Source organism: Leuresthes tenuis, unplaced genomic scaffold, assembly GCF_036924035.1.
Source record: "Leuresthes tenuis unplaced genomic scaffold, fLeuTen1.0.hap1 SCAF_24, whole genome shotgun sequence".
Classification (NCBI taxonomy): Eukaryota; Metazoa; Chordata; class Actinopteri; order Atheriniformes; family Atherinopsidae; genus Leuresthes; species Leuresthes tenuis.
The window spans coordinates 5,712,364-5,733,086 of record NW_027325378.1 but is presented as its reverse complement, the minus strand read 5'-3'; the positions used below and the strand labels follow the sequence as shown (position 1 = coordinate 5,733,086).

Sequence of the window (20,723 nt, the reverse complement as noted above, 5' to 3'; positions counted from 1 at the left end):
CTAATGCCATTAAAATGTGGCTCATGCTGTCAGAAGGTTCATCCCAAGTGTAATAGCCAGTCAACAGAGAGAAGGGTTTACCAAGAAAACTTCCTCAGGCTGTGACTGAAGCACACTAGCCGTTCGCCCTCGAGAGAAGCAACAGAAAGTCAATAATTAAAAGAGTCACAGAATCCTGTTTTTCTGAACTTGGGTATCCTTTATTTATACTATTGGTATTGACCAGAAGAGCAAAAGAGTTTACAAAATGCAGAAGCTATGAGGTGTGTGATATGTTGACTTGTTAAATAAAACATATTAGGACTGACGCAAATAAAGTTTGCACCAAGACAAAGAGAGGTAACTTCATAATATGTAGAAACATTCTCCAACAGCTTAATAAGAAACTTTCATCTAGATTAAAGTAGACAATTAAAATGAACGTCAACCTTTTGATTTAAGCAGTATGGCAGTATAAAGCCAATGTTAAGATTAATATTATGACTGCTGCAATCTGTTGTACAGAGGATCTTCCGATATTTATAGTTGATCAACCTGATCAACCTTGGATCTTCACTCTGGATGTAAATAAAACTTGATTAAAGCATAGATTTTTACAACTCCCACCTGTGGGGATACAACAACAGAAGGTCAGTTATATGACAGTGGATCAAGACATCTGCAGCAATACTGAGAAGTTCTCCCTCTTGACTTCATTTCACAAATAGATAACATGAAATTGAACATACTTCTATGACTCTTTTGCTAGTTTCACGCGAGAAGGAATAATAATTCAAAGCCTGGGGTAAAGCTGAAAACCAAGAGGCAACTGAGAAACATGATGGGGTGAAGTGCTGCCAAGCCTTAAGGACTATTAATATGCTACACAAACAAGACCTGTTATATAATGGTGTGTTAAAATTAAGCAATATGTCCAAACAAGGGAAATTTAAAGTCTGAGATGTAACAGAGAATTTACTCAACCAAGTGGATGCAGTCACTTAATTTGGAATCATAGTGGTTTAATCATTTAAGTTTAAACAAGCCTAGAAGAGCATTTATAGTGTTATAAAACAATTTAAACAAATTTTACTATTCAATAATCTGGACTATTTTACATCTTTGCAGCTATGGTACTTCTCTGACAAAGTAACTTTAAACAAAATGGGGAAAATATTAATAATAACTGAAGTTTGCAGCTCAAAGAAACACCAAATAAAAGGTACTATATGTCAAAATCTAACAAAACTTTAATAATTTATTTTTCAGGAGCTGAATGCTTCCATATCTAGTGAGCAAAAAACATGTTCTGATGTACTTGAAGCGATTTCATTGTTAAAAATCTGATTATTGGACCTAAACCAGCTCTGTCACACCAGAAAATGTAAATCACAGATCTGTTCAACACATCGCTGTGTCAGAATCCATGGCTTTACACTGTGCCATCGTAATGTATAGCTAGGCTGATATTTTCTATCAGGCAGCTTTCAAGTGACATGATAAGGATCTCGATGCATGAACATAAAATGTATGTAAACTGTAGTCATGTAAATTTTGTCACTGTTTAATCATGCATCTCATAACCTCAGCTAGACCTAGCTGTATGCATTTAACTCCTAATCATCAAGTGTTTGTGTCTGAGTAAACACTTGCGGAAAGTGGATATCAATTGGTAGAAATATACAGGACATTGACAAGCTGATGAATCGAGCTTAAGTTGTAGCTGAGCATAAAACAGAATAAAGAAAATGTAGTTGTTGAATTGAAAAATTTGATCCCTTAGTATTAAACTTCGATGTTTTTCAAAGTAACCCATCCAACTCACCTGGAGTCCAAGGTCAATTCCAGAGAAAAGGATAGCTTTTAAGCTCTCGAGCTTGAAAGTATATCAGCTGCCGTATTTTGACAGTGTGACACAGTGAAAATCTAACTGTTTATTTCAGTCTTTTCTTTCCTTTCTGTCAAGTCTTTTAACACATGTCACAGATCGTTCAGAAAGCCTAAAAGGCATCAATATTTAATGCCAAAAGACAGCTCAGTTTATTTTAAAAAGGTATAAAATTGAGCTGTGAGCCTTATCCAATAATAAAGTAGCATTAAAAAGTGAACACAATTAAACAAAGCAATTATCTGATGATAATTATTCATCTCCCTTATGGTGAAAATTGATGTTACAAGTAGGGCTGCCTGTTGTTTTTTAGATAAGCCTCGTTACCACGGCAGAAGTATCAACAAAAGCTAATCAGTTGTTAATTGTAATAAAAATGTATTTTATGGATTAGCTAACCTGTGGAATAAGAGCTCAAGAGCAGAAAAATAGGCGAATAAAACTTTAGTTCAACAGCAGGAAACATCACTAAAGTTTAAAATACATGCTGTCGTTTCACACGTCAGGATGCCACTCACAAGTCTCTCATCTTAATAATCTCTATGCCTTAACAGATAAATAAAAGGTTTTCTGAAGAGATAAAATCCAACTTGTGTGTGACTGTTGTGTTCAGATGAAATGTGTGACCTGGTTGTCAAAAATAGTTTGAAGCCGTTCCAGCAGGGCCAAGGGAAACAGACTGATGAACAGGGCGGCGAGTGTTCGTCACTGTGGTATAGACTTCACACTTTCCCCAACGTGATAATGCAGAATTGTCAAGCTCCGTGTTCCCTGGGGCACTGCAAACGGATGGCATCACTGAATCTTGGAATAAACAGTCATGACTCACGGCTGCCGTTTGCTGTGATGCCATCATTCTTGTTCGCTCTTTTCTTTAGAGCACAGCTACAGAGCCATTTTGGCACCGACTGCTAATCATCTAGCTTTGGTTACTCTCCAAACATGTAAACACTCACTGCCACCGCAGGACCACAACAAACATGAATTAAAGATGTGTTTTAAAAGTCAAGTGAAAATTTGTGCGTCCAGTCAGTGGAAACGCATGTGGAAAGCAGCTGTTCAGTGGTCTTAATGTGTTAATGCTCCATAATGCATTCTGTTGCCACAAAGCAGAGATCGGCATAAAGGCTCTCAGTGTGATGAAATCGATTTTCTAACATGTTATTTTGTCCCCCGCTGCCTAAAACACATCAGAGAAGCTGCAAGATTCTTTCTGTTTACTGAAGCCAACTGCTCTCTTGCAGGAGCATGGCCCCAATCCAAAACGTATCAAAAAAGAGGCGCACAGGTTGTCCATATGTTCCCAACTTCAAAATTAAACTCCACTGCAGCTGACTGTGGACTATCTGTAAACTCAGTTCCCATCACTGCTCCAAACACACTGATCTTAGCCTTAAACTGAAGTCACAACGAAGCCGAACCCTCCTCCAATACAAATACGAGTACAGACAGTTTGTTAACTACGATCGAATGTTAAAAACCTTCAGCAGTAATTGATTTGCTGGTTTTAATCCTGTTTCACCAGTATAAGCCCAAGATCACACATGGACATGATCTGCATTGTTTTTTCTTATAGTAATGAAATGTCTAGCAGAAATAATGTTAAAGCACTGCCATCAAAGTCCAGATTAGCTATAAAAGTGTCTCACTTTCAATGTTTTATGTTTTCTAAGACCTACTGTGAATAAATGATTGCGAGATTTCCAAATCACTGCATTCTCTTTTCTTTTAGTTGGAGTTGTAAAAAAGAACACACGGAGAGAAAGATAAGGCAAGGTATGCAGGCTAGACACATTTCACCACTTGTTAAGAAATATATGTAAAAGACTGTTTTCCTTTGGGGTAGTCTGGAAAATACCCTTAAAGGTGTATCAGGAGTGGATTGTCTGTAAGCTGAAGGTATTTTGAAGCTTACTCCATGGATGGGAAACACGAAAGGATAAAGCAGTTTTGCCCGGCTCTGAGTGCACCTTAAGACGATTTCAAATAATTCAAGTCGTAAATCTAATTTTTGCATTTGCTGTGAAATGATACAGGGCTAGAAATAAAGTGTTAACCTGAAAATGTCTTCTCAATGAACAGCAATGTGTGCATTTTTCCCCTCTGGTTAAGAGAGGAGCTGCATTTATTACAGAATGTAATACAGAATCACAGGCAGAATCCTGTATTTCAAGTAAGGACGAAGATGAACGCATACAACAAACTCACAATCACCGTAAGTAAAGAAAACACTGCCCAGTTTAAAGTACATCAATGCAGTTGCTTATTTTGAGTCAAAGTTCAGTAAAATTTATTCAGACATCAGAGCAGCCAGTGGTTGATGAAATATAACACTGTTACGGATTTTGCCCATGATGGAATAAACCAATTTGCTAATAATGAAGGAATTTTCTGAAGGTAATACGTATGTGGTTAAATAGGATGCTGAGAGAGGGTTACAGTTTTGCCACAATCCTCTTATCAATGGTGTCTCTAGTAACTTTGTGATCTTCGCTACCTGCGGAAACACTTCCATCTGCGGTGCCTGGGAGCTGCTTCCACATGCAGTTTGGTCCCTGTGCTCAGTCAAGCTGGGAACTGTGTGAGAAAATGTTCCAAATATTCAAACTTTCTCCCTGGGAGATCATCATACATGGCAATATAACAAAAGTGTGTGGCTCTCGTGAATGGCGATTTTGTCAGACGACACGGCAGCTATAAAATTTTGGATTTTAACAAAGAGCAGCAGTCTTGCAATGCTGTCAAAGTGACTGCGGGTCTTATTAGGCTGCTTTTCAGTCATAATTTCAGACTATCTGTGAACAAGAGCAGCTTTATTGAGAATTCAGATATAGTAAAATAGAGTTTAGAAGACCACAGAGTAGAAATTATATGAAATGTTACTTAGCGTATAGGAAAATATAAGGACATTTAGCATCTTTGAAGATTTTCGCTACATTTAATTTCAAACAGTTGGCAACACTAAGAGAAGCACTGAACAGTGAGGACTCGAGCAGTAACAGTCCCTCAATCAGAGGAACAGACAGCATTTTTACATCTTTTTTTATAATCATTGTATTCATTACTATGCAGATGGGTGTTCTCCCTTAGAAAACCAACCCGAGTAAAAGTAACATGATAATTTCTCATTTTTGTAATATCATTCATATATATATATATACATATAAAGTACACAAACAAACATACTGTCAGACTTGTCTGATGTTGCGCAACTCAACTGTGCCTGCAGTGCAATAATTTAACGTCCACAGATAATCAAACACCTTTGCAAAGTAGCTACAATGTGAGGCTGTGTGCACTGCAGAAATGTCTGCATGATCTTTGTTTTTCCAACCAAATGATGAAATCGGCAGCTGTTACCTTGAAATAATCAGTAATTATTCATCACTAGCATTTCCCAAATGATATAAAGAATGAGACAAGCTTTTTTTTTTATCATATATCAAAATAGCCTGATTTTGCATTACCTTATCCATTCCTTTCACCTTTATTCTTCAAACAACCCCACTCTCTGCTCCCTGCAGGAAGGACGTGCAGCACTGGTTCGACAGTAAATATCGTCTCACTTTTAAAGTATTTAAGTCATTTCACAATTGGATGTGTGGCAACAGTTGACAGCACAAGTTCTCAGACAATACTGCAAGAGCAACAAACCAGGAGGCACTGCGTAGCTTCAAGTGCTTCAAGTCAAGCGAGAGTGGTTGCTATACGATAAAAATCCAGTATGATTTGGTTCTACTTCTCCTCTTACTACAATATGATTGCTGGACATATAGTTTTACTATTTAATAACCGAAAAAGAGATTACTACCCAGTGAAAATGTTAAAATATGAAACATAAACAAAAAAAAAACCCCAAAAATGTACTAGGTTTTGAATATTACAATGTCTGACTGCTTTAAAAGCCTTCCACAGAAACGTTTGATCAACAAAATAAGCAAAAAGCCCTCTTTCTAGACAAAAAAAAAATTCAATTACAACACAATTAAATACAACACAAATTATAGAATTTTTGGTCCCAATTGCTCATTTTGATGACATCATCTTCACTTTGATGTCATCATTATACCTAAAAGATATTTTTTTTTAAAAATCTTTAAAATTGAGATGAAGAGTAAAAAGCATAAGAAAGAGCACCTTAAGATTTGAGAGGCTAATAAATTCAAAGAGCAAGTGTTCTCTGCTCATAGTGCAGCCACTCGAGTATAACAATTACAGTTCATTTTGATATCTTGAAGCCAACAGAAGGGTCAGTGAGAACTGATCAGAAATGGGTGATAAAAACTGATTTATGTGCTTTCTAGCTTCTATCAAACTCAGAGATCACCCAAAGGTACAGCTTTTTTTCCCCTTCCCTGACATGTGGGGAGGGGGCTGTATGTCAGATATAAGTAGAAGTAATCCTGAGGTAACTGACAGCACCCTGAGGATCACTTGAATGAGAAGTCAAGAGTGTAAAACCAGAGCTGTGTGGACTTCCAATATTCAAAACTGTAAAAAGGGAGATTCAGTCATGTTGACTTACTGCCACTTAAAATCTTACAGTAACTCTGCTTGATGGTATAATGGAAATGAATACATTATGTAAATTTTGTCTGAGTGATTACTGAGGAAACCTTATATATGAAACAAGCTAAATTTACGGTGTAAAATATTTTGTGAGCATGTTCCCTTGAGCCATATTTTGAATTTCCCGGGACTAAAGTGATTAGGGAACCACTTTAAATGTGTGTGGGACTGACTTTGTGCAGTAATTAGCACCCTGCGTGGAATGCCAATTCCAGCAAAGTGCAGATGTATCACATTTTCATATCAGGAGAACAATGGCCAAATCAAAAGCCCCAATCACTCTTCCCGTGGTGTTTGATGTTTGAACAAAGTTAGATGCAAATTCACTGGAACACTGAAATTAGTGCTGCATGCTTATTTGCCAGGATGAGATACACTTCATTTGAGAATTTGATTAGTTTTGGTCTCTATTTTAGCAAAGTGTGGCAGCACAATTAATGACCAGTATTCTCCTCCTCGACTACATTTTTTATGCGTTTTCTTTGTGCATAACTGCTCACCGAGTTATAGCCTCTCCATAGAAACCAGGATACCGCTGAGTGTTTGGAGTGTGTCCAGCAAATGTCATGATGAAAGTCAGTATTTCATGCATGAGCACTAAACACCACAGAGGAGACATGTAATGACTGCCAATATTTTTACCGTGGAAGATCACCAGAGGGTTGACATTGTCGCCTCTGACCGACTCCTTTCTGTTTTATAGCTGGAGGAAGCAGGAGTGGGAAGTGTGCCAGCTAATAGGCGGTCCAGAAGGGAGCTGACAACATGACTGTCAGACAGATGGCAGGGACGCATGTTTTTTTTTTTGTCAGCCAGGATGATATCGCATCGCACTGCCTACCTTCAGGCTCCTTTCACGATGATGTGACGAGCTGTCACATTAAAATCTTCAAGCTGGTCAATTTGGAGTGCCAGCAGTAAGGTGAGACTTATGGCCACCAAAATAACAACACTAAGGGTTAGAAGCAATAAATGTCAGCAAGAACACTGGTTGGAGGACCAGCCCAGGCTTTGAAAAACAAGCTCATTCCTCCATGTCTGTGCCTGACTAAGCACCCAGATGCCAAGATCTGGACACAGATTTTACCCCTGCAGGCTACTGAGTGGCTTTATTAGCTGCCTCTTCAAGCAATTAGCATCACTGAGCAGTGAGGAGGATTTTTTTGTTTGTTTACAGGAAAAATAACACTGCAAATGAGTATTTGTGACAAATTACCAGACATCCAGGGCAAACTCTGTATGCAAAGCTTAAATAAGACAAAGGCAATAAGGGTCCAAGCTCTTCGTTGTTGTGTGCATCACTTTGAGCTGTCAAACTTCCCCCCACTGTGGCACAAACAACCCCTGGCAGCATGTTCAACGAACCCGGAGCACGTGCTCCTTCTAATTCGCATCCGAGCCCACAGGCAATTACCTGCTTATCGTACCTGACTACCATTCGCTCCTTTGAATGTTTGTCAGCGACGTGGAGGTGGCACGGAGACGACAGCAGGACCCAAGGGGGGCTGACGGCGAACCTGGAAACGCTCAGCGTTTCAATTAGAGGCTCGGTGGAACATGGCGCCTCCTGATCGCCTCCCTGCTCAAAAGCTCTGGGCCCCTAATTACAGCCGGTCGATAAGGCCAGAAAACACGAGCTCAAACAGACTGAGCCGAAGCACAGATAAACACAACCAAATGAAGACAAGAATACAAAGACACTACTTACACACTCACCCACATTTGCTGCATTTGGTGAACACGCACAGATGCAAGGCGATATACTCCTTACAGTGTAAATAAGATTACCTGTCTTGCTCAGTAACTAAAAAAAATAAATATCAGACTTCAGTTTAACTATTAAAGATCTTAATGTTGCATAAATCATTCCACATACCTTCATCTAATATATCTTCCTAAAAATATATACTTAAAGGAAAGAAACTCTTAGTATTCTTTGCAAGCTTCTACATTTATGGAAATATGACCAAGTGAGTTGATAAAGAAGAGCTGAACAGTGTTTACTGGAATCTGGATGCATATTCTGTGCTGACTCCGACACCTCAGAGACACAATTAAAATGCAACAAAAGACACAAATACGTTTTTTTCTTCCATCTGACAGAAGGTTTGCTGACCTTTTCCTAAATGAGGCAGCTTTCCACGTATTTGGAAACTCCTCCTGAGGTGTTTTGACGAAGGCTCACACACACGCCTGATGTCTACATCGGCTATTAAGGAGATGGAGGATTGTCATGACATTTAGTTTGACCGTTGCTTCAAACGCTGAATATTTATTGCTGAATTAAAGCACCCCCCCCCCATGTTTTATAAGCAGTTTTGGCAAAGAACATTTAAATCATGAAAACAATTGTGATGAATCACTGAGGAGGCTGCATGGCAAACTCGCCTCTAATCCCCACTTCAGGCCCCAACATCACGGCTCAATTGTTCATAATTGCCCTGAAGATGAACTATGGCACAAACATTAGGGGCATCCAATCCTCCTTCAAATCCATCTTCCATTCTGTCTTATCAGACAAGGGTGCTCAGCAGACAGGAGCAATTGGAATATTGTCTATTAGAACTCCAAAGTTGAATAATCATACTAATCTATTTTGTCCATTCTGCTTCCCTCTCTGATTGAAAAGCCGTTATTCTAAAAAAGGGAACAGCATTTAGGGGAGAAAAGACAGAAGTGACTGAACAACATGTAAACTACTGATTCATCTTGGGGGGGGGGGGAAATCACAATAAGTCTAATGCAGTTGTTTGGTATTAAATTAAATCTGTGTATTTCCTGAGGGGATATGTGCTCCAGTGAGTCAATCTGAGTTGAAGGCAAAGTCACTAGAAACCCGAACCGATTCAAACATTCAAATTATGCCAAGAATATTCTGTGAGGAGTTCAGATGAACCTCATACATATGAAAAAAAAAAAAAACTCCCTGGGGGTTGATAAATGTTTCTTGTGTCTTTTATACTTCGTTTTCAGCATTTTGCATGCACTCCAAAACAAAACTTCTTACACAGTTGAAGTCAAGCTATTCTAGCTGCCAAGTCTCTTCTTTGACCCTCAGACCTCGAATGCCCTCTAAACATGAGAGCTGGAGCGATGCATCAGGTCTTAATGGATTGCGAATTTTTGAATCATGGACAACTCACTGAGGCTGTGAGGGAAACTGCTATGACAGTTGCTAACATAAGGTGCTTGTAGACCACAGAGTTATAGGATTTCGCCAAGGGCAACGGGGACTACAGCTCCCTGAAGGTCTTCATACCTTGAAAGGCTTTTTCTCTGTTTGAATTCACTGCAGATAGGAATGCTGGAGTCAGATAACAGCCATCCCATGGTAAGCTGACAGTTGAGATCTGGTTGTAATTTTTTTTTCTTCCTTAAATTCGAGGATGATGGTGGTGCCATCATGAGTTCAACTGCATTCTTTTATGTCATCTAGACCAACAAGATCTCATGGCAGAACGTGAAACAGCACAGTGTTGGTGCTAAAAAAAATAAAATAAATTCACAGGTACTACAGTCCTCTTACTCTGTTACCTTCACAAATGCAGGACGTTGACATTTGACATCTCCATGCATGTTCTTACATGACATGCACGTCACATATCCCACTACTGCTAACTTGGCTACAGATTCTGAAAAGGACGAAGGCGCTAATTCATTCTCAGGAGAGAGACAGCCAGTTTGACACTTGTCCTGTACACCCCTTTCTAATCATTACTCTTTTCTACGTTTCTACCCCTCACAATTTCTTACATTCCTGCTTTGGTCTCCATTTGTAATTTGCAGGTCATTATGTTTTTGACTACCAGGAAGCCCAGTGGTTCATGACAAAGTAGCCACTCTAAAAAAGCTCATGTGAAAATGAATTGCAAAACACAGTTAATATCTAAATAAGTAGCCTGCATTTTGAAACTTTTGAGTCTACAGATCACTAGGATGTCACTGGATACATGTTACTTGACTGCTGAATTTTGCTTCTGAACATGTAAAACTGGGCACTTGCACATGTCAGTGCAAAATTCTAACCTGCCATCTTCCTGTTGTGCAGCCTCCTCACTGATCGAAAGGTTACCCTGACATCTGGTTTGGCAACACATTTTGGCTACCCCGTCTGCTGGAAAATTGAATTTAGAGTACAGTGACCATTTTGAACAAGCACATGTACCGCGTCAGGTCATGCAGAGGTACAATGACTGATTAAAAGGAATATTTAAGGCCTGATTGGACAAATTAAATTATGTTCAACGACAAAAGCTAAAGCATGTTGTGTGCAGATGATGTCACTGTGTACCTGCTGTGTCATGTGTGCAACATTAATTAACATCTGTTTAAGAACTTTTAAACTGTTCATCAGCAGGCCACCCAGGCGTCTGAAACAAAGCACAGCTGATTAAAAGCAAACATGTTTTCCCAGTGCAAGAAAACATAAACATGGCTAATGCCATCAATTCTGCAATATTTCAACATCTCACCTTCTTAAAGAGCACGTTCACGTCTGACTTCCTCTCACCAATATTTTAGTTTGACTTTCAAGTGGGCCTCTTCCTATTTTATGCTCGACAGGCTCTATTACAGATAAACAACATGTCACTAATATTTTACAGTGCAGAAGCTATTGGGTTTTTAAGCAGGTATTCTCTCTTATGGAAAACAAACCTGTCAATGCACAGCATTAATATTACATAAATGTTGTGTTCTGAATGATTTTTCTTTTACATTCATTTATTCAGAACAGCTCATTCCACCCTGAGGTATTTGTCACTTTAAATTCTATTGCTTGCCAGGACATAAGATAGCCACGTGCACAGTGACATGCATCATCTGATGTGCACAACACCAGAAAACTCTGATCACCTGCCAGCAGATAACTCAGTGGGGTGGAAAAAGCACATTCATGTACCCTAAATGTAAAATAAATACCTAACCAAGACAAAGCGCCAACAAAAATCTAAATAAGCAAGCTGTGAGATGCAGCATTATGGTTGTGTCTATTATTCCTCTTTGTTTTGGAGCTGAGATGACCATTCTCCTTATGACACCCTCAGGCTGCTCTGCTCAGCTGTTAGTCAAGCTGCCGAAATGGCATGATCTGAAGCTTTGGCTCCGAAAAAAGTCCCGTACTGCTCGGCTAGTATGAAATGCTACAAATTTAACTTCAACTGGCAGATTGTATGTTCCAGCTCGTCTATAACAGCATCCAAGTCTCTGGCTTTAGCTTGTATTACCAACTGAGGTTTACAAAGTTTTTCAGCCACAGCCCAAAAATGGACAGCAGGCTGATTATTGCGCTTTTTGAGCCACGATGGACTCAAAATGGCTAAATACTAAATATACTAATACTAAACTGGTGAAGTGCTGACAGCATGCTCATGTTTACCAAGTCAGCTGGTTTGCGACATTACAGACATTTCCTCTTTGCAGGATAAATCACTTTGCTGCCACTGTGTATCCACATAAAGCACCAGAATCACATCTGAGCAAACCCTATGAGTCCAATTTCTAATCACAGCACTCTGATGTTTCAGCTCCATCTTAGTAAGAACCCAAAGATAAGTGCTTTGAAAACGGTTTTAAATTAGTCTTCCCTCTGCAAATGCACCACCTCCCCCTCCTTGGCTCGACCTCTCGCACCCTTAAGAACCTCCACCTTGTTTCAGTAATGAGTGTTAGTGCTGTGACTCACTTGATTACTGGAGAGCTGCTGCTGCTATCTCTAGTGAGCTGCCCTCTATCCGAGTCCCTGTCCCTGAACCATAAGCCCTGCAAGCAGACCATCAATCAGCAGGCCACTACAGGACCTCACGTAATCACAGCAGCTGTGTATATTTGTGTGTCCCGATGTAGCCTGTGTGCAAACAGGCATGTGTGGATTTTACAAACTAAAGTACCTCATGTGATTTTTCACTTTGCTGCAGTTTCAAGTCAGAAATATTTCCCTGAAAGCCACAATTAACTAGTCACTGAAGTCAGAGCTTCACCGAGTCTGTATTTAAGGAAAAGGTCAGTTTTTGCTGGTGTGGACGACAATTTGGGATCAAAATCTGTTGATTCAAAACTACAAAATATAAAACACTGCCAATATCACAGGCCTGAGAGTCAAACCCAGAACTGTATTCAGTGATTCGAGCTGCAGTATTTCCCTATGTAATTGCTTTTACTTAATAATTTATTATTAAACAAGTAAACTAACAGAAAAAGCAATCAAGCTTTTTATTTATCTAGCTAAAGTGCCAAATATTCTCTCATCCCACGTTCACATAGAACTAGCTGCTAAAGTAAAAGTTACTGTAAGTGGAACAACTTTAAGCTTAATGCTGCGCTCTTAATGTCATGGTTTACTAGTACTTCAGTATTTAATTTTAGAGAAGTACACAGCATGGTAGAAGAGAGTAAAAATGTCTATAAGAGGCAGAGGTGTCACTATCATGGCATCTTTTATTTGCCATAGTCTGTTCGTTTTATGGCACCATTATATTTTATGCCCATTAATAGTTTAACAACACACCTTCACCTTGTAAAGAACAATTTACTGGCAATAAACACAAAAAGAAAGAAAGACATTTCTTTGCTTTTTAGACTGTACTTACTAATTACATGGAGCAAATGTGACATATGTAATAGCTTGGACTGGACTGGACTGGTCTCTACTTTTTGCATTTGCAATAAAAGCAGAAAGTGTCCACAGTGGGGCTGTGGTGTTTGGTTTTCCTGCTAAATCCATAATGTCAACAGCTGCTCATCCAAATGTGGTTTATTGAATACTTGAAGCAGAGCACCTCCACAGAATCAGTTGCAAAGAGATGTTATTAGATAAGGAGCAGTCAAACCTGGTGAAAATTTATGTGGAAATGATGATGAAAAATATTCTTCTGCTGGTTTCGTCCAGCTGTTACATACACATGAACAGAAAAAATGTGGATGTTTATGAAAAATCCTTATAGTCAGCTTCAATTACTGATCAGCCAATTATGTAATAATTGCGATAGTGCTTATTAGATCCTGGTGCCTAAATTGCCTCTTTTTTCAAACTGACTGTCAAAGCTACAAATTTTCAATTTACAATAACAGCATAAAACAACAACAGCCTTCCCTTTTACGAGGTGACAGCTGGCAGACTTTAAGTCATTATTGGTTGACGCAAACAAATTAACTAACTTATTAAAACCAATCATTAATCTTCCATCCATTTATCATTCAGCATCATCTAACTTCAGAATCCATCACTTGCTCATGTAGATGTTTATCCCTGCACGTTTATCCCTGTGATGCATGTGCAGAATACGAACGCTGGGACCGGGGGACCTCAGAGCGCCTCTGACGATGTGACTGGCAGTCTGCTGCTACCAGCTGGGAAAGACTGTCCACTTGTCAGGAAAAAAAAAAAAAATGTCCTTCTCACCTTTTCTGTCATTTTCAGACAGGCACAGCACACAGGTGGAGGGTGGCAGTGACAGATGCAGTCTTGGAGGAGTAAATTATATTTTGAAATTGGGAGTAAAAAAAAAAGTATGAAGGTCTGTCGACAGAATAACAGGGCACCACTATAAAACACATGTTCATTCATAATGTGTAAAAGTCTCTTTTTCTTCCACCAGCCAGACTCCATCGTAATCATTTTAAGTGGTCCTGAGCAGTAACTCTCTATGTTTTATGGTGGTCAAAGTTCTTCTTTGGACACTGGCTGCTTTTCACTAGTTTTCTGTGCAGTTCTTCTGGATTTCTTTTTTCTTCTTTTTTAATCTACTAAACACCGACCTATGAATCATTCAAGCATAAAAAAGACACCTAACTGAAGAGATGAAACAAGTGTTGACTAATAACAGACAACTTAGCAAAGAGCTAATTTCAGAATTTAGGCTCTTTGTTATTTGCAGTGTGTCGCAATGTGTTGCCACTTCTTCAGCTGCATCTATGTAACATACCAAATATAACAGTTTAACAGACATTTTTGCACCATCAAGGTGAACTGGAAAGAGCTATTAGGTGAAAACTCAGCACACCTCAGAATGTGTTTTAAACAGAAACTAGGTGAATGGAGGACAAAAGAAGGATGTGAGGAAGCCATTCTTAAAGGAAGGGAAATGGAGAAAGGGCTGAAGTATGCCAAATGATTCAAGAAGTGGACTGAAAATCAGTGGCAACAGGTCTTATGGAGGGATGAATCCTCCCCAGAGCCCAGATCTCAACATTATTGAAGCAGTGTGGGATCATCTTGACAGAGAACGGAACAAAAGGCAGCCAACATCCAAAGAAGAGCTTTGGGATGTCCTTCAAGAAGCCTGGAGAACTGTTCTTTGAAGAAATGACAAGAAAGTTTGTCTAAGAGGGTTCAGGCTGTGTTGGAGAATAAAGGTGCTAAGACCAAATATTAATTTTCAACCACAATAGAATTGTACAAACTCTGTTTTGGTTTTATAGCCTATATTTACATTGGCACGTTTCAATAAATCGCTGCAAATATTTTCGATTGTCCTTGTAAAAAATAAATGGCGGCTTTGCAACAGTGATTATTACAAAATACACCTCAATATTCAAAAGTGTCCAAACCATTTTTTATCCACTTTGAATTCACAAACTTTCAAAGGTGATGCTACATCAATGCTTTTTTGCTCAGACTTACTTGAGGAAGATCTATATTGTTAACCTTGACAGTAACACTAGGCAGTAGAGAAGGGGTGGTTTCATTTTTCTTTCAGATCATGAAATATTCATACTAAAGCGAATTTCCTGTATAATTGGGCAAGTCTGTATGCTTAGGTGCCTCTGAGGAGGCGGTCAGTAAGATGCTCCATTACTGACTGAGTTATGAAGAATGCAATTAAAGCAGAGAAGAGGCACGACCGCGCCACACAGACATGCAACAGTGTTCCCAGGCTTCAGACTGGACAGTTAACTCAAGCGTGCATGAGGTCAGAGCATGTATTCCCCATAATAAAGACCGAGGAAGAAGTGATTATTCAAAATGCGATATGATCATCTCTACAGGCCTTTCCACGCGCTCAGTCTGATTAAAGTTGGAGTTAATTGAGCTGCTTTGCGCGCTCTGCAGTAAGTTGAAGCACATCGATGGAGAACTGCTTGCTGTCTCCAGCGCGTGAAGTCATCACGCATAATAATCTTAATTATCACAGCCGCGGCGGTAAAATCCTCAAGTGGTGAAGCTCCGGCTTTGACTTCCAACTGACTCCGACTGCAAGCGCCTATCAGGAGAGAGACATTTCTCTCTGCATCCCATTTTAATCGGTCAGAAAAGTCACCACAACCTCTCACGCAAATATCGTACAGTGTTGGCCAACCAGAGCAGGGCGGCACAGGTAACGCAGCTATGCGAGAGGAGAGTAAAGCTCGTCGGTACCTGATCTTGCTGTTGAGCCGCTTTCGTCGGTGCATTGCCCTCCTTCGCGGTGGTCATGATTCCCTATATGCTTGGAGGGAAAAGGGCTGAAAACTGTTGTTTCCCCGGCAAGAAGAGAAGAAAAAAAATATACCAATAATGACAAGATACGCCGGTGCAGCAGAGAAGCAAAAGAGGGAGAAGAAGAAAACGGTCTGTTCACGGCGCCTTTTGCCTCGCGGCGAGCAAAGGTGTGAAATAACAAGTGGTGGAAAGAGAGAAGGCGCAGCTCAAAGACGAGAAAAGGCACAAAAAAAATCCAGTCACTGGAAAGAGAGGAGGAGGAGGAGGAGGAGGAGACAGCGGGGAAAGAGAGACGGAGAGAACACGCGCATCTCTTCTTTAAACGCCAATGGCTCCGAGTTCGGGTCCCCACCCGCAGAGTGAATGGACATAAATTAACAAATATTTATTAAAAAATAAATTAAGAGCACAAACAGATTACAAGTGGCACTTTTATATTTAACTACCGAGGAATCTAAAGTGATAAAATACTCATTTACAAGCACAAACAAACTTTAGCACTCCAGTTTCCATAAGTCTGTAATGTTTGCTATTTCCATCTATCTGCTTTATTAACTAAATAAAGCCCAAGTGTCTTCAAATCGGATTATGTCGCCTTTTTTTAACGCCAGTGGTGTTATAAAGCTGCTGGTGCAGCATCTCCATAACCTATAATAACCAATTGCAGAGAATTTACTGCAATAAACTCGCTTTGATGGTTTTGAGAAACTAAGCAACTTATATAATATATTTTAGATGTTATGAGCCTACATGAGCAGAGATAGTGGGATAGTAGCATGATTGAAATGAAAGTTGAGACATGAGTGGCTGCAATAAATATATATTTAAATATCTATTTAAGTTATTATCCTGACTATGCAGAAGTGGCAAGAAAGTGTAAAAACTGAGGGAAAATGTGCTTAAAATAATATTCAACCAGTTTGAAGCTGACAAAATCTGAGACGGGGCAGAAAAAAAGCTTAATTCTGCATTAAATCTGAAAAAGCTTGCGTGTTGTCAATGTTACATGATACCAATCAAGCGTCCCTTCACAGCCTTGTTCAATTAATTACATCTGCAAGAGGTGTTGTACAATCACTATTAAACAAGAGAGGAAATTACTTACTTTGATTTGTTCTGAGATGTACTTTAAGTTAATTAATATCCTGCACTCCAGTTTGACTCGCTATATTGCAGGTTTGCAACCGAATGTGCTGCACTGTTAATTAAAGTCAGGTGGCGGCAGGGTGAAGTCAATTACCTTGGAGTCCCAAGCGCATCTCTGCAGTGTTGCTTTATGTAACCGACAGAGCACAGCGGACAAGGGGGAAAAAAGCATGTTCTTCAAAAACATGGCCTCAAAGGAAATAAGACACTTTCAGATACTCTAAAATTATATGTCATTCTGTTGTTTCGTGAGAAAAATGCGGTTTTGTAATTGCTTTTTTTGAACAAGTTGCCTTGCTAGTTTCAGTTTTCTGGTAATTTGCAATTGCAACTTTTAACAGTCCCCTGATAAATAGCTGTTGCTATGTTGAGTATGTGAAGGAAACAAAAACAACAAAATACTTTGTTTTCTACATGAGAAAGGGTGGTTTGATTTGTTTTCCATAATGTCTGTGCTCGTAGATGCTACATTTATGCTATTAGCGTTGAGCCGAAGCTGACGTCACTCATGGGTTTGTTTGGACGCCATCTTGTACTCTGTCTTTTGTTTACACAGACCCTGGATCCGGATAAATAGTCAAAAAGATAGCCTATCGTCATTTTCTGTAGCTCGTTTCCTAGGCCATGTAAGACACGCAATGAGGCAAGGAGAGGTGTTCAGAAAAAGTCGAAAGGTGAAGAGACCATTAAAGTTGTTACAAGTCATCCTGAGGAATACAGTTCATGGCATGGTCATGTGTCAGTTACATTGAAATGGTGACAGTGCATGGCACAAATATATTTGCGCCCTTGCTATGATGTCAGTTTTTATTTCTAAACCTAAGCAAATGATTGTGTTACCTAACGCAACGAGGAAGTGAGAATGTGTTGTCATTATGTGCTGTTATGTTGATATGTCACCAAGTCAGTCAGCAGAATGCCGTCCATATATGTGGCTGAGTAACCATGATCATTTCCTAACCCTAACTGAGTAATGTTACAGTAAAGCGCTGTTGTGTTTTCAGCTGCACTTAACTCATCACTGTTTTCATTTCTGGGTGTTGAACTTGCACACGTTGTAAAAAAGGGTATGAAGAAATGATGTGTCTAGTTGTTATTAAAGTTGCAGTTGGTAACTTTAATAAAAGTAACTTCTTGTGATATTTCTGTCACTATGCCCAGGTAGTAAGACATGTAAGACTGGTAATCTGTTAAAAAAAAAAAAGCAGCTCCATTGGTCCTACCCACTGCCCCTACTGCAATTTTCAAGAATTTGTCGTGACCTAGACAAAACAACAAATCAGAGCTAGAACAGCTGACGTAGTGTCTGACACCTGTCAATCACTCCTCGCACTGTCAGAACAGCTCTAGTGAAAGCTATGGCGGAGCCACAGCCACCAACAAAACGGAAGCTTCCTGTACGGCCGCTGCCAACAAATAGGAATACACATATCTTGCATTTTAACAAAATGTGCAAAATGCCACAGAAAACCAAAAAAAAAAAACATTATGGGACAAGTTTTGATATATGAAGACAAATGAAAGCCACCAAATGTTTGCAACACTTTACGCTTCTGGCTCCAAAGCACATTAGCAGCCCTCTTTAGCAACACAGTCTGTGCTTACCATCAAGAGAATGATGTATGAATCTGAAACAGTTTCTCAACAGCCACTCAATCAGCACCAAACTAATGACGGCCACTTTCGACCAAAGCCCTATTGGCTCGTGGCAGATGCTGTGTGGTCAGGCTGCAGCAGCCAAAAATGCAATAACCACCTCTCAGTGGCCGTGTTACAGAGTGAGTGTACGGACTTCATGATGTTGACAAATGGACAAGAGACGTCAGTGATGAATGCTCCCAGGAGTAACTTATTTAAATACACATTCCTGCAAAGTTGGGAATTAATTGAATGACGGTGCCAACCAGCCCAAACGAATAAACCATCCACTCACTTCCGCCTCATCATTTCAGCACCAATGACAAACTATCAGCCAACCTTCTGAAATGAAACCTCTTTTGCCAAATTAATAATGTAATCAGTACTTCTCACAATCTTAAAATACTAAACATTTACTCATCATTTTAGCACTCACAGCGGCTCTGGAAAGAAAATTATGGTTAATGGATGAATAATTGCATCAATTGAAATGAGTGCCATTGTTACAGTGGTATCTTAAAGTAACCCTCCGACATTTAAGTCTGGCATGTGAATATAGGCTGCTTCAATGCACCCAAGAGATTACCTGACTAACTCACTAGATCTTTGGTGCTTATGACATGATGTGCATGCATTCAAATAGCCCTAATGGGCAAGGGGATTAAAGGAATAGAGATAAGGAAAAACAAGAGAAGAGGAAGCTTAAAAAAAGAGGATGAGGTGTAGAGAAAAGGAAGGTCTGATGGTCTGATAAGATTGAAGTAAACTTCAATATTTTTTTCCTCAGTTGAATTTAGATGTAGTAACCAAAGCAAAGTCTGTTTAAGATGTTTTTGCAAAAGGCAAACAGCTGTTTCGTCATGTGCTTAAGCTGTATAGCCTATTTTAAATGAGATATTTGGAGAACTAAAGTTTTAAATCTCTGTCAACACCGCTGAGCGTGAGAGGGATCATGCATATTATAAGGAAATCTGGTGGGTTTTTTTATAAAGTCTGTTGTCAGAACCCTCGCACACGGGCAGGATGGAGCAGTGTGTGTAAAGCTGAAATAATGCCACTTCAGGACGCTAACTATAATGATTTCAACTGTGTTTTTTGCACCCATGTGCTGAGGATATGGTCCCTAGTTGATTTCAGATTCACCCAGGCACATATCAACATCCATAAAATATGTTCATTTGTGGAAAAAATGGAATAAAAAAGTATTTATCTGAGTTATAGTCCCAGACTATATCCTGTCATTGCATATGCCTGAAGCCATCTATCAGTGTTTCTTTTTGTAGCTCAGTCCTCAGTGTGTTGATTATAACAGAAGTATAATGGAATGGTTCAGAAACAGAAGTTGTTCAGCACTATATTACACCATAACTTGTTTTGAACAAATGGATTACGGAAGTATCTGCTGCTGGGTTTTCTTACGTGGAAGATGAAATTTGATTAGCAGATATCTTATATAAGAAATGGAGGAGCAGGCGCATTCACAAAATAAGACAGATATCATCCCAGAGAGCGGTTGGCAATACTAAGTGACTACTCTGGCGTATCACTCAGCTACCCAGCAGGTGGTACATTATAGGACTGTCTGCCTCGGTTTTTCTTATTTGTCTGACACACAATGGCAAGTATCAGAATATTGGAAACAAGCAATTCTTTTTCCATCTGTCCCCCTCTACCCTCTCCCTATGAACAGTCCACATGTGCACTTTACACAAATATTGCTTGGCACCATTGTTGTAAACAACAGGGGATGGTTTAGGATGCAGTCGCTCCTTTTGTCAAAATACAGGACTTTTTTTTCTTTGCCAGGCATGACTCATCAGTCGTCACACAACTCAGCTGTGAAATGTCAACAGAGCCAAATTCCACACTCATGTCTCTGATTCCAGCTTCAGGCAGAGGAGATTGTCTGTCGTGCTGTAAAAGTTTTCAGTTTTTTTCCTAATTAGCATACTCTCTGTGTGCAGTGTCTTTTCTTTACAGGAAAATAAGTCTCAGACTTCCAATAGATGGTATCATCTGGGTCATTCTTTTCTTAAAAGTTTTTATATTTTTTTATCTTTTGGTTGCACAGTCATGGACATGATG

The 20,723-nt window shown here is 39.4% G+C and overlaps 1 protein-coding gene across 5 annotated transcripts in view; it reads right to left on the bottom strand.

Annotated features, from left to right (window-relative positions):
- Positions 1-20,723, bottom strand: part of LOC140284737 (A-type potassium channel modulatory protein DPP6-like) — a 236,913-nt gene that overhangs the window by 89,105 nt on the left and 127,085 nt on the right. The window contains exon 1 of one of the 5 annotated variants that reach the window (XM_072378719.1): positions 15,792-16,084. The exons of the other annotated variants lie outside the window; for them this stretch is intronic. Within the exon in view, the coding sequence (XP_072234820.1) occupies positions 15,792-15,848 (57 nt within the window). The 5' untranslated portion in view covers positions 15,849-16,084. Of the gene's footprint in view, positions 1-15,791; positions 16,085-20,723 lie in introns of those variants that run through there. 5 annotated transcript variants of the gene reach the window in all.